Below are 14,769 nucleotides of genomic sequence, written 5' to 3' on the forward strand. Positions count from 1 at the left end.
TAATAATATATGGGAGAGATGATGCTGATAATTTAACAGTTTTTTTATAGTTTTTTTTTTTTAAATTAAAGATTTATTTATACAAGCACTGGGTACAGTCAGAAGCGCGGGAGGGTGAGAGAATTCACCAGAGCCAGAGCTGGGAGCAGAGCAGCCAGAAGGACCGAAGTACACTGCTGAGGGGAGCAGCGGGTGGCAGGAGAGGTCTGCGCGCCATGTGGGACCCTCCTCCAGTGGCTGGGGAGCAGCCAGGGCTTGAACTGGCACTGCAGAGGCTGCGGGCAGCTTTGCAATCCAGCGCTCAACTGCTGCGCCACGGGGGAGGCCCTAACGGTTGTTTTTTTGTCACAAAAGTTCCAGAAGCAAAATATTTACTTGGCTAATTAATCTGGTTCTGTCTCCAGAGTCAATTATCACAGCATTAGAAACCAATGTATTATACTACTGTGAGTGAAAGTGGTTTCTATGAAAGTTCGTCATTGTCTGTTTAAAGAAAAAATCATGCCTGGTGCCACCTGTCATCTTTCCTTACTATCTTGAATCAATATGGCTATAAAGGAGCTCCAGCAGTCATTTTGCAAACCTGAGGAAAAGACCAAGCTCATGACCTCACTGAGTAGCTGAACAAATGCTACTGCTTCTAGATTCCTTGTAAAATGGAAAAAGACTTGTTTGATTAAAAAAAAAAAAAGCGTATTACATAAAAAGATCATGCTACATTACACATTAATTTCCTTCTATCGCAGATCCTTAGAGCTTAATTTAAGGTTGATAGTATCTTTAAAAATTTAGAGCCAGTGCTAATTGATGTAAGCTCCTTTCTTATAGAAATTTGTATGTTAGTGATAAAAGCCCCTTTAGTAAAATTATTTTAGTAATCAGAACTATTAGCAGAGAGAGTCTTCTTTTCTTGTATTTTAAAATTCAGTTTATAATTTATTGAAGCAGTGAAGATGCCATTGGATTTTACTACAGACTGTGATTGAAACTTGGTACTACAGGGTTTCTCCACCCAGTGCATTAAATCAGACAGTCCCAAAGGGTCTTTGTAGTCCAGTGTTTATAACATCCTTCTTTACCTGCTACTTGACCTCACTTCCTGGATTTCAGTCTGTCTAGTTATCGGCTAACAAAAGAACAGCTTTTGGTTCCTGCAGACGCTGGTGAAAAAATAATCATGAGAAAGAAATCCATCTTATGCTTTCTTTTTTGTCTGCAAATATAAACTCAGCCATCATAGAACTAACATGTACAGAGGGAAGATACAAGCTCTTTCATGGGAAGAAATTACAGAGAAAATGAGCATCATTTCTCAAGGTTTTTATTTTCCTGATCTACAAGTGATGCTGCTGTAATTCTAGCTGCAGTTTTTACCGATCATTCACCACTCAGCAGCTGGTAAAGAAGTAAGACTGCTTGGAAACCACCTGCAGGGCTGCAGAGATGAATTACATTTTCGGAAACAACACACTTCTGTACTCTCGCGCCAGCCGAGGAGGCAATACTAGCTCTAGCCATGGCTCGGTAGGCCCAAAGCAGAAACATTGGGCAAAAAAGGGCTCATCAGATGAACTACAAGCTGAGCCAGAACCTTCACGCTGGCAGCAGATAGTTGCATTTTTCACTCGAAGACACAGCTTTATTGACTGCATCTCGGTAGCCACCAGCTCCACCCAGGTAACATACCACTTGTTGAAATTATTTTCAATATATTTCAGTTTAGATTTGCTATGCAAAAATCTATTAGTTTAGACTTATTATTATTAAAAAATACAGTCATGCACAGAATCCTTGCATGCGCAGAAATGTATGCTTTTAGTCCCTCTCTGCAGGTCTTTAGCACAAAAGGGAAAACAAAAAATATTTTTCCTTTTGCTCTTATGTAATGCCAAACAAAACAGTCTCAGATTCTGTTGAATGATTTCTCTAAAAATATAAAGCCACTGATATGTAAATTAAAAATGCTGTCTCCTTATTTTCTAGATTCTATTAAATAATATAAAGTATGCTATCTAGCCCAAGAAAATACCTGTTTGTTTAGCTTTTTATGTATGTAATTAGATAATCTTAGGAAGCTGATATAGTTAAAAAAAACAACATAATTGAAATATTTTTATTTTCTAATGTTTTGAGAATACATTACATTGAATACAGTTGACTCTTGTGTATACTTATATCTTATATTACATCATGGCTTATTCAAGGAATTAATGAGTACATTTCTATAAAATACATTATCTAGGATTAATTTCAAAGCAGTAAACTTGTACAGTTACATGATTATAGAAATATTTTTCAAGTTATCAATTAACAGTTTAAAGAGATGAACAAAAAATAAAAAGTCCCAAATTTAATATGTATATAATTAATAACAATTTAAATGAAATACTATTATTTGGTATTGGGGAAGTATTTGTATTTAAGGCATTTTTATAGATAATTATTCACCATTAGTAAAAATGAAAGGATAAAAATAGTCTGTTTTTTAAAAAGTGAAAATGCTTTTGTCCTTTGACCTCTAAAATAGTTAAATTAACAAAATATATAAATATGTCCTTGATCCTTTTTAAAATTATGTCCATTTAAAATCTTTAAATAATAATTAGAAGCAGCACAGTAAGTATAAGCTGTTAGCACCTTCTTTATTGTTTTTGGTTGCCAGAATTCTGTTTCAATAGTTCACAATTTTTAAATGTCAGATTTCTTAAGTAATAAATTCTGCTTATTTTTCTTACACCTTTGAGCGAAATGAAATTACTAAACTAAGGAGAATCATTAATTTTATTGATAATGAGGTTACATATAGTCAAAACTTATTTGGAGGCAGCAATTGATTTAACTCTTAGATTGAATACTGCCCCAAGGATTTAACTAACATGATTTTGACTACAATTACATATACCAAAAGAGACAGACTAAAGCTTGGCATTGTTATATTGTAGAGAAATATTAAATTATAGTTTCCGTTATCAATAAGATATGTTAAGGACTTTAAAAACTATATAGTCATATGTAAATGTATAGTTTATATAAATTCACACTACTATATATTAATATATACAAACTACCATTGATATGTAATTCATATTAGGGTCATATAAATGAAAAAAAAGGTAAGCAAAATAGTTAACATGTAAAACTATCGAAACCTCAGATTTCCATTATAGTTACTTAAAAGTTGGAGCAAAAACTTACTGTATTACACTAAAATTGTCAGATTTTTTTATAAAAATTATTTGCTCCTGTGGAGGCAATTAAGCCTATAAAACTGTTTTAAAATTTTATTTTCACCCCCATTCGATCATTTGTGTATACTAAGTCACTTCATTTTTATTTTTTTGAGACCTCTTTCTCTTCCTTATCTTTTTCATTATCTTTGTATTTCCTCTCTAGACATGTTGACTGACATTAAATCAGAGGTTTTAGCTTTTATTTCTTCTGCTCTGGAGTACAAACATGTTATTTTTCATTCTGTATATTTTTTTAACCGATGAGTTGCATATTTTATATATTTTATATATGCAACTCTTTGGAATTCATTTTGTGGGCTAAAATATAGCTAAGAAATACTAGATATACTTGTATCTTAGTTGTTGCTAGAATCCATTTTTCTGTTTCATCTACTGACTTAAAACAGTTTTGTTTTTTATCACCAGAAGAATTTGTATATTGTTAAAAACAAAGTAGATTAATGAAATGTCACAAATTCCTTGAACATATACTGTATACCTGAGAAAATAGTAGTATGATAATGATTTGCTTTATGATTGATAAATAGCAGTAATTACTAAGTCTCCTATTTTACTGTTGTCAAAATATAACATTTGATAGCAAAATCTAATTCCATCAAACTATTCTGCATGATACTTTCAGTAATTTGGAGAGTTGATATTAAATCAAGTTTTATTAATTTGAAAGTCATTACTCTGATTTAACAGTCCCCAAAATATCCTTTGTATTTGAGGAAAAAGTGTGCTTACTTTAGAGATTCCTTTATACTGTTTGTCTATTGGAGGTATCCCTGTCCCTAAATGATTTAAGTGTCAGGTTCTTTAAAAATCTAGAACTAGTAGGAAATCATTGGTTTTTTAAATGATAAGGAAACCGTGTGGTTTAAAAACTTGTGCAAGACCCTCATCTTGTAGATAGGGTTTGGAATATAGATGGTTATCAATAAATGTTGATAGAACTTTCAATCACCTAAAACCTTATTAACTCATGATTTACCATATATGGCACATAATGCAAAAACTCTTGGGTCTCTATATTTATTGGTTATAGTCTCTTCCCTCACATGTTCCTTTACTTCATTATAGTAACCCATCTCTTCTTCACTTCTCATTTCCCCCCCTCCATTCTTTATATTTTCTTCAAGTCATACAAATTCTCTATGTACCTGAGTTTCTCACCCCTTTGAGTCCCTAACCCAGTGATGATAACCATATTGTTTACAAACTATTGTCTCTAATTTTTGTCTTTTGGTTATGCCTGAAAAGTTTACATTGTGTGTTGATTGGTTTTATTATTTTGTTTTAATGTTGAATTGAGATGAGTTTCTGTGAATTACTAATTTCGTGTGAGTTTTTCTTTTTGGCTTTATCATTTATGTTCTCAATTTTGAGTAGCTATTATAATAAAGAAAAAATGGCTTACACATTGTCAAACCCTCCTCAGTTCCTTGCCTCAGCAGGTCTCTTACTCTTGCATTTAGTATCATCTGATGCCAGTCTGCTCTGTCCCATTTAGTATTAACAGACCTGTTCTAATCTAAGACCAGTTTTTATATAAGCTGGATTTTAAAGAGCTCCAGCATTATACTTCCAGACTTTGCTATTTGATTAGCTCTTAGGTAAAAAGTTTTACTTACTTGGTGATATCATTACTTATTAATGAAAATAGTGATCATATAAACATTGAATAGCTGAGATGTGGAAGGTCACTATGAATATGTGTTTAGCAACTGTTTCTACTTGAAAATCCCTAACATATAGAATAGTACTCCCCCATCCCCTAAACAATTGATTTGCCATGTTAAGCTGAAAACAACAAAACTCCCTTCCTAGAAGTGAATAGAACAGACATAATGACTTGTCATAGTTGAAGTAGAACAATAAAATTTTAATAAGTGAATATTTACATGAATAAAGTAATCTGCTTTTAAGAGAAAAAACCCTGTCCTAAATTAAAATAAATGAAAACACTGTCCAGATAGCCTTGTTTTGGAAAAATATGTAGTCTAATTTGTGATTAAAAATACTGTTTTCCTAAACAGGTACATTCTGTACTATAAAAGGTTTAGTTTTGACACTATCTTTTAGATATATGGCCCAAAATTACCATTATAGTATCAGCTTCATTGAAATGATTATATTATATAATTTAATGCATGTAGCGTACTTAGGCCACTTATCTGGCCACTATTATTTCATTATATTATTACTTCATTTTTATATTACTTAACTATGATAGTCTGGACAAATTCAAATACACATAATTAGGAATTACAGCACCTAGAAAAGTACAGGTCATTCATTTACTCAGTAAATAGTGTTGATTGAATAAGTTAACTGTGTGTGTTAGTCATGTGGTTTTTTAAGAACTGCAAATCTCAGCCCTCAAAATTGCAGAGTTTAAGGGAGGAACTCCAAAGAACATCCCAGAATCTTGATACTACCAATTCCTTTACTTTGCTTCTCTTCCCAAAGCTCCCTTCTGAAATTGCTAAAGCTGTCACAAGTAAATGCCTACATTTAACTGATTTTCCGCCTTTTACTAAGTTCCTCCAAGCATACCATCCAGACGAATTTTATACTGTACATCTTTTTTAACCTTAATCATCACAAAAAGCCCAAACCTAGAATCCTGTCACTCATTTCTTTATCCTTATGTGACTCCGGTAGATCTCTAATCTCCCAGACCCTTTCACTCTGCCCTTGGGAACTCCCAATTTATCATCAACAGGACCTTTGTCCTGAGCATCCTCTATGATGGTTAATCTCACCTTTTCCCCTCTCATAAAACCTGGCACTCCCTAAGATTATTTTTTCTGTAGCCCTCATACAAAAAGTGGAATTTTTTTATCCGTGACACCCCATGCATCATGGGGCCAATAAGTGGAGTCAATGTCTCCCTTGCTCATTATTAATATTTATAGAGGATTGTAGCTACTCCTCTTAAAAAATAAAGATGTCGTTAGATGGTATTTTCTATTTCCCCTCCTTTTCTGGTCAACTGCATCTCCCAATCACTCCTACTGCTGATGATTTTATTTTATTCATACTCTTTTATTTTTCCCACTATTCCTGTAATCCTTCTTAGATATTTTCATATCCTTATGTTAGAATTAGTTATTTTAGAACAACACTCATCTCACTTCCTTAGTATCCTTACCTCTAAGTATCTCGTTTCTTCTTTTACTTGAGTGAGCAGCTTAAATGGTTATATTTAAGACCTCATTACCATCAGGGTACCACTTACAAAATCTCCATTGCAAGCATTTTAAGCTCTCTAACTAGAATGTCTTTCTTTTCTGCTTGCTTCCAACTATAATGATTTTTTCCACCCTCTGAACACATCCTAGTCTATGTTTTTTTATTGTCTATTACTCCTTTCATACTAATTTCTACCCTTGCTTTGCTCAAATTCCTGGTCCATGACTATAAACACCACCTTTCATATCTCAACTCTCTTGCTCCTTTGTCACTTCATTGGTATGATCCAATCTTGGTTAATTGCGGCTCTGCCTCCTCCACATAGGCTCCATAGCTACGCATTAAACTTCTAGTACCTGTTTAGTGACCCTCATTCTCAGTTGATGGTATTTCTATCTGTTAAATTAAATGAACCATCTGTGTTTCTAAAGCTCACCCTTCAATTTCACATTAGATCTTAGTTCCTTTTGCTATTCAAGGACTTCTGAAATTATCTCTTCATTGCATCATCTGTCTTTTCCCTTTTACTGGATAATTCCCATAGCTTGAATACCTACTATAATACCTCTCATCAAAACAACCACCACCACCAAAAATCCCTCTTTTGGAGTATAAGCAAATCTGATTTATCAGTTCTCAGTTTTACTTGACCCCACCACAGGCTGATTACTCCTTCCTTTAATTTCTTTTCTCCTTTAACTATAGAATACTGTCCTGATAGTTTCTCAATTTTAGTTTTCTTTGTAGCATCATCTTCTTCCTACTGGTAAGTGTTAAAATGCCTCAGGACTCAGTCCTTGAACTTCTCTCTCCTTCCAGTTCTATGCCTTTAAATAACAGCAGTATTTGTCTTTAGCGCAGAGACAATCTCTGTAGACTTGGTATCTAACTTCCTATTCAGTGTCTCCACTTGGATTTAGCATCTGACAGTTAACATATTAAAAACAGAATTTCTAATTTTATTACTCTTCCTATCTTCTTCAGTACACCATTCACTGATGTATTGAAGAAAAATACCTTTAATCTATTCCTTTTTTCTTTGTTGCACAGTCTAACAGCAAGTGCTAGTCACTCTTTTTCAGAATATATTTATGATCTGACCATTTTTCACTGTTTCTATAACAACTAATTCAAAATATTTAATTTATTGCTTGAACTAAAGCTTGAACATCTAGCTGGTCTCCCTGACTCCATTCTTTCCTTTCACCAACCTGTCCTTCACCCAGCATGGAGTCATCTTTACAGAATATAAGTCAGTTCATATCAGTACCTTGTTTTCAGCCCTACCAATTTATAGTTAAATTCTAAATTCTTATTTGCTAAAGGTCCTGTTTGATCTAGTCCCTCACAGTGTCTCCAATCTCATTTTTTACTATTGCCTCACTTATTTTACTCCAGCTATACTGGCCTGGCCTTGTTCCTGTTCTTCAAATATATTAACTTGTGGTCATCTCATAGCCTTTATCTTACTGTTTTCCTTTGCCTGGAGCATTTCAGATATTCTTAGACTTCATTCCCTTTCAGATTTCTGCTCATCTGTTGTCTTCCAGAGGGCCTTTCTAGAGTTTTTTTTTTTTTCTTTTTAAATAATTTATTCTTTTAATTGTGGTAACTTTAGAATTTTCTGTATCACCACCTTCCTAAATTCTTACCTAAGGTAACAGACACCTCTTCTTTCCTTCTATTTATTTTTCCTCATAACACTTAATACTATCTGATTATTTATTGAATTTTTTTTCTGTGTGAATTCTCCATTTGGCCTTCTATAAAATATCTTATAGATATTTTATCTGAAATTATACTGGGCCTTTAACTCATGATTCTCTTCTTATTTATCCCTCTGTGGAGAAATACAGGTGAGGCAGGAAGAAAAGTGGAAATGTCCTTATATCTGGATGATTATGTAATTCATTGACCAAACTGCAATAATTTTGATGGAAAGAGGGAGCTATTAAAAATTAAAGTAGGACAGCAAGCATAAATACAAACTTCTCTGGCAAACAGAGGCATATGGTACCCCATTTATAACCATTTATCTTCTGACTATTCCTACCAAGAGGTAGATAAAAATATTCACGCCAAGATCTCTCTGCCTTGGATCCTCCCAGATTGACACAACTCCTTATTTATGCATGTTTCATACATACATTTGACCTCATGGCCAATGATAGTTGTGTTTTGAGAGTTCTTCATCTCTAAGGAATGGAATTGGTTATAATCAATAGTATGTTGACTTTGTGTTAAGCTAGAGTATATCAGGTAGGTAGACAATCCTTTTACACTACTTTGGAAATGCTGACTCTGTTAGGAGGGTAGTTTCTAGGACAATAGGTAGAAATAGTCTCCTTTGGATATTGACTAACCAAGCAATCAAACTTAGGATAAAAAGCCAGTTATACTGGTGTGAGATGCTCACGCTTAGTAGAGTTTAACTTCCTACTCAAAAGGAATTTTGTAAGATTAATACCATGAATCAGATTTGGAAATTAATTGTTCCCTTTTAAGTATAGAGATGACTATTAAAAGTAATTATTTATAGTGGTTATATTGGTTATATAAACTTTTTAAAATACAAAGTTGACCATGTGATCCAGCAATTGCAAAACATGGTACTTACTCAAATGAATTCAAAATTTATGTCTATAGGAAAACCTGCACATTGATGTTTCATAGTACCTTTATTCATAATTGTCAAAATTTGGAAGCATCCAAGATATCTTTCAGTATTTGAATGACTAAACAAATTCTGACACATTCAGACAACAAAATGTTACTTGGTGCTAAAAAGAAATGAAAAGAATTGGTAGAACCTTATATGCATATTACTAAGTGAAAGAAACCAATTAGAAAAGCTCCATACTGGATGTTTGCAATGATATGACATTCTGGAAAAGGGAAAACTGTGGAGACAGCTTAAAAAATCAGTGATTACCAAGGTTAGGGATGAGGGAGGGATGAATAGGTAGAGCACAAAAGAATTTTAGAGCAGTGAAACTATTTTGTATGATTTGATCATGGTAAATATAATAACATGTTATTATAAACTTGTAAAAACCCATAGTGCATATAACACCAAGAGTGAACACTGATGTAAACTGTGGGTTTTGTGTAATAATGATGTCAGTGTAGGTTCATCAGTGGTACAAAAATACCATTCTAGTGGGAAATGATAATGGGGAGGCTATGTGTATTTGTTAGCAGAGATTTTGTGGGAACTCTGTTCTTTCCATTCAATTTTGCTGTGAACCTGAAATTACTCTCAAAAATAATCTATGTAAAAGAATAAAATTGATATCCTAATGTGTAGTTTGATGAATAAGTAAATTTTACAATATAAGCTCTTTGTAAATAGGATGTGTGTTGTGTTCATTTTTGAGGCTTTATATTGCATCTTGATTGTTAGGTGGCCCTTTTGTCAATGACATATAAGTAAACTGAAAGCAAATTCACAAGCTGCAATTCATATATTTTTAATATACACAAACCAGTGTTAAAGTTAGCCTTTAAAATAATGTGTCAATAACAGTGCTGAAAAATAACCCACATGCTCTTTGGGCTAGGGGAGAGATTCTGCCTGCATGACATTTTTGCCCAAGCAGATTTGTTTTCATGAGATGGTACTTTACAGAGTAAACCAGTTGAATAATGATTTGCTTAATATCAGCTACTAAATCATAAGCTTCAGGGCCTCCCCAGTGGCACAGCGGGTTGAGCGCTGAGCTGTAAAGCTGTCCACAGCCTCTGCAGCGCAGGTTCAATTCCTGTCTGGCCAGGGAGAAACCCACGTGGCGTGGCAGACCTCTCCAGCCTCGCCTTCTACTCTCCTCAGCAGTGTCTTCAGTCCGTTTGCCTGTTCTGCTCCCCGCTCTCTCTGGTGAATTCTCTCACCCTCCCGTGCCTCTGACCTGTACCTCAGTTCTTGTATAAATCTTTAAAAAAAAAAAATCATAAGCTTCACAAGAGCTGGTAGTACAAGATATATGTTTTCTTCTCTTACATTCCAGAACCTACCATGGTGAATGCACTTGATAAATATTTGTTGAATGAATAAGCAAATGTTGCAAACGGTTTTATTTTAATTTAGTCTGATGATTGCTGTAAGGAAGTTTGGAGTTTCTAATTGTGATTTGACCACTGTAAGTTTCCCAAGCCATTTTTGTATGAAACTGTGCTTAAAAATTATTGAGTCTACATTACAGAGTTTGGTTAATTCATGTGTAATTCAAAACTCTCTGAAAAAATTAAGGCCTCTATATTTTTATACAGGTGAAGAACTTAAATTCTTATCTTTAAAGTTTTGCTTAGTATCATTTTCCTTAAGGATCTTTTACTGTGCTATCCTCTGTACTTCCTGGCACTGTTAGATAGCTTTTTCAGTCCTCCATTTTTACATAAAATTTCAGAATTTTGATAAATGTAAAAAATAGTTGTTCAGTCATGTGGAAAACAGTAGCCTACTATTATCACCTTATTTAGCAAATTTTAAATAAAACAACTCATGTGGTAATTTTACAGGCATATGCAAATCAATCAACAAAGACTGGACCTATTTTGTGCAAGGGTAAAAACCATCTCGAAGCCTTAGAATTTTAGAAGCCAACATACAACTTCTGCCCTGGATAAATTTATTTAAAAGATTTTTCTCTCTCATCCCTTAACAGGAGTGCCTATTTGTTCTTTAACCTTCAGAAAAACTCAGTTTGATCCCATTTCTGAACAGTATTTTCCGTATTTACGAAATCTAAACTCTGACTTTGACTGAGCCAGCTCTGGAGTATGAAGAAGGTATTATGACAGAATGGAACCAAGTGAGAAGTTTATAAATTTTTGTTGGTCCTGAGAAAACAAGTGGAGATTAGTCTGAAATTTGAACGCAACAGATCCCAGTCTCATTTTTTGATAGTTAACTCAGATTAAATTTTGGTAGAGTCATCTAATATATCAAAGGGTTATAAATTTGGAAAAGAAATTGGTTTGAAAGCATTTTGAAAGATAGAAAAAGAAATATGCATACCAACACCGCTCTTAGTAATTGAAATTTATCTTTTTCATTGTAGTTACTCCTGAATTACTACTATCCCTAAAAGTATATTAGAGGTTGCATCCTGGCAGAATGCCTTTCCTGTCCATTTATTCTGGAGTCTGACACTGGCTGCCATTAAGGCATTACCACTGAGTCTAACGAAATATTTCAGTTCAAGAAATATTTACTTGAAGCCTCATGGTTTGCCAGGTAAAACACACAAAATCCCTGCCCACATGAAGCCTACATTCTAGTGCTAATATTCACAATGCTGAGAGAATTTGGGTGATAACAAGTTGCTCAGTGTTGGAATGTAGGTAGTGGTGAAGAGAGTACTGGAAGAATGAGGTCCAAGAGGTAAGGACTAGGGAGGAAATAGTAGATTGTTTAGCTTTTCTGGAACTATTTTAAAGAAGCAGTGTAGTATACTGGTTGAGCATAATGTCTTTAAAAGGATGGTGGCCTGGGTTTTAGTCTATTCTGCCATATTCTAGCAATAGCAAGACAAATTACCTAAATTCTAGCTATAGCAAGACAAATTTCCTAAATTCTATCTCTTTTCTTCACCAAAATAGGGATGAAATGTTATTGTCATTAATATTTAGTGAGAATTAAATGAGGCACAATACATACAAGCACTTTTTATAATAATTGACATCAGTAAGGTACCTGCCATCATCATCATCATCTTTTCATCAACAGGACCATCACCACCACCATCATCTGTTTCACAAAATATCCTGGTCTTTTAAGTGAGGAATAAGAGTTATGGAGAAGCAACCTAATTTACAGAATGATAAAAATTTAGGTTTTAGTCAGAATATATGTAACCTATACAGGGTTGAGCCAGAAAAACAAACCACATAATTATTACTGAGCACGTACTATGGGGGGTTGCCAAAAAAGGAATTAGAGAACTGAAAAGCAAAAATTGGGAACAGCATTTTTTGGAAAAGATGATGGGAACACCAAGGTAAAACAGAAATCGTAACCACAGAATCACAGAACCTAAAACTTTGGAGATGAGCACCACAGGTTTCAAATATGAACTGCCAGTGCAATTTATTTACTAATACAGTTTAGAAAGAAAGAAAATGAAAATCCTTTGAGCAAAAATACTTGACCAGATATTTTCAAATAGGACATTACTAGGCAGTTAGCAATTGGTAGATTGATAACAACATGAAACTGGCCATTTGGGTGGCATTTTTATATTTTGAAACTTCTTTTCTAAGGTTATCAAATGTAGAACATCTTGAACATCTTCTGATTAGTAATGGTTGCCCAAATACACAGAATCTTTTAGCAGTATCGTCTATGTATATTGCATGAAAATGGGGGGGGGGCACTAGACATTTTAGAGTGCTAATGAAGTCATTCTCTTTTGGCAGTCATGTGTTTGCTTTCATTCAGCAAATACATATTAAGTACTTCTTATGAGATAGGCACTGTTCTAAGCAGTAGCCATATCGGCATGAATAAAACAAGAATACCTGTTCTTATCTATCTTTGATTAAAGTGGAGAAGACAGATAATAAATATAATTAAAATATGTAGTTTGCTGGAGAAAAAGTAAAACAACAATAAGAAATGTGTGTGAGTATGTGGTGGAAGGTAATAGGATAACTAAGAGGGTAGTGGGAGGTAATAGGATAATTAAGTATGTGGAAGGAGGTAATAGGATAACTAAGGTGATGTTTGAGTAAAACCATGAAAGACCTTATGGAGTTGAGCCATGTGGATAGCTGGGCCAAGGGCGTTCCAGGCAAGAGAAGTCATAAAATGAAAGACTCTAAGGCAGGTGCATGCTTAGAATACTTGGGAAACAACAAGGGAGATGATCAGTATGACTCAAATACTAAGTGGGAAGAGAATAGTAGAAGAGGACTTCAGAAAAGGTATGGCCTAAATCATTAGGGAATTATAGAAGATTGAATAGAATAGGACAAATATATGAATACCAGGAAGCATTAAGGGCCCATTTTAGGTTAGTAATCATTTTAAGTTAGGTTGTGTGTTTCTGTAGCTACAGCCCGAGAAAATCAGGTGAAAAAGCCACATTATAATTGGGAGTTTCTTACCAATGTTAGTTATGTAACTGTATCTTTAAATCCACGTTTTAGGTCTCTGTTTACCAGCTGAATGGTAATAGAAAACCATTTTTCATGACAAATGGATGGTAAACCTTAACTAAATTCTTGCAAGCAGAAATAGAGTCATGAATTAGATGATCTGTGAACTAACAAATTTGCACCCATGTTTCTATAATAGGATTTTTAATCACTAAATCTAAACCACAAGATCTAAAAAGAAAATTGTGGGAAAAAGTAGAGGAGGGACCCCTGTGGCCTATAATGGAGGATTATGGGTGCTTCAGTAGTGGATGTGGTGTGTAACATCCATATGAAAATGTATGAACCTAAATCATAACTGTGTTATAAATCAGTGTTACCTCAATTTAAAAAGTTATAAAAAATATGTTAAATAAAATTTTAAAATTGTCTCTTAACACCCTTAGTGATTTGTTTCAAAACATATCTAGTTTTATTGAGTGACTCTGAGATAATTATGACATGGGTGTCATATGCAGCTGGTTCACATAATGAGTTTGTTTTTGTTTTTTCACTATATCACTTTATAGTGAAGGTGCTTTTTGAAGTAAATGTGGCAAAAGGGCATTTGAATCAAGAAAGAAACAGATGTAAGCCATGAAAAAACACCTTATTCTGAAGGTGCTGGACCCTTGTTGAATTCAGTGATTCCCAACCAGAGTGGTAAATCTACTCTGCTATATTTTATCCTTCTGTAAACATTCAAAAGGTTTACTTTTTTTTTCCCCCTGGTTTCTCCATCCCTCTTAGATAGCTTCCTTGACATTTAATGAGAGAAACATATCTCATAGTAGATCTTTAAACAAGAGAACTTGGATTAAGAATATTAAGTATGCCACATAGAAACAAAGTCCTTATTGACAGTGACACGAAGGCAGTTAAATAACAAAAAGATTTGCTAATTCATAGTCTTCATTTTCCTATGTATGGTATAAATATATTTCGATTTTATTGAGTCTTTGTATATATTCAAGTTCAGTTTACCTCCATTCTATTAATGAGAAAAAAATTGCATGTATTCAGATAGCCTTGTAAATCTTATGCTTGGTCAAACTATGATGAAAAAAATAATTTGTGGTGGCCATTGTGGATATTGTTTTTAATAGTCCTTCCTTCTTCCCAACATCCCATCAGTCATCAGATACAACAGTCCCACATTCAAAAAAATCGATCTGGATTTCACTACACATGTCCATTTTTGTCA

At 33.9% G+C, this 14,769-nt stretch overlaps 1 protein-coding gene across 22 annotated transcripts in view; it reads left to right on the forward strand.

Moving 5' to 3' along the window:
- DLG1 (discs large MAGUK scaffold protein 1) overlaps positions 1–14,769 on the forward strand; it is a 193,173-nt gene that overhangs the window by 73,115 nt on the left and 105,289 nt on the right. Inside the window, exon 1 of one of the 22 annotated variants that reach the window (XM_037525333.2) lies at positions 300–1,677. The exons of the other annotated variants lie outside the window; for them this stretch is intronic. Coding sequence (XP_037381230.1) covers positions 1,444–1,677 — 234 coding nt within the window. The 5' untranslated portion in view covers positions 300–1,443. Of the gene's footprint in view, positions 1–299; positions 1,678–14,769 lie in introns of those variants that run through there. 22 annotated transcript variants of the gene reach the window in all.

Source organism: Talpa occidentalis, unplaced genomic scaffold (assembly GCF_014898055.3).
Source record: "Talpa occidentalis isolate TD23 unplaced genomic scaffold, MPIMG_talOcc4v2.1 talOcc4.4, whole genome shotgun sequence".
Classification (NCBI taxonomy): Eukaryota; Metazoa; Chordata; class Mammalia; order Eulipotyphla; family Talpidae; genus Talpa; species Talpa occidentalis.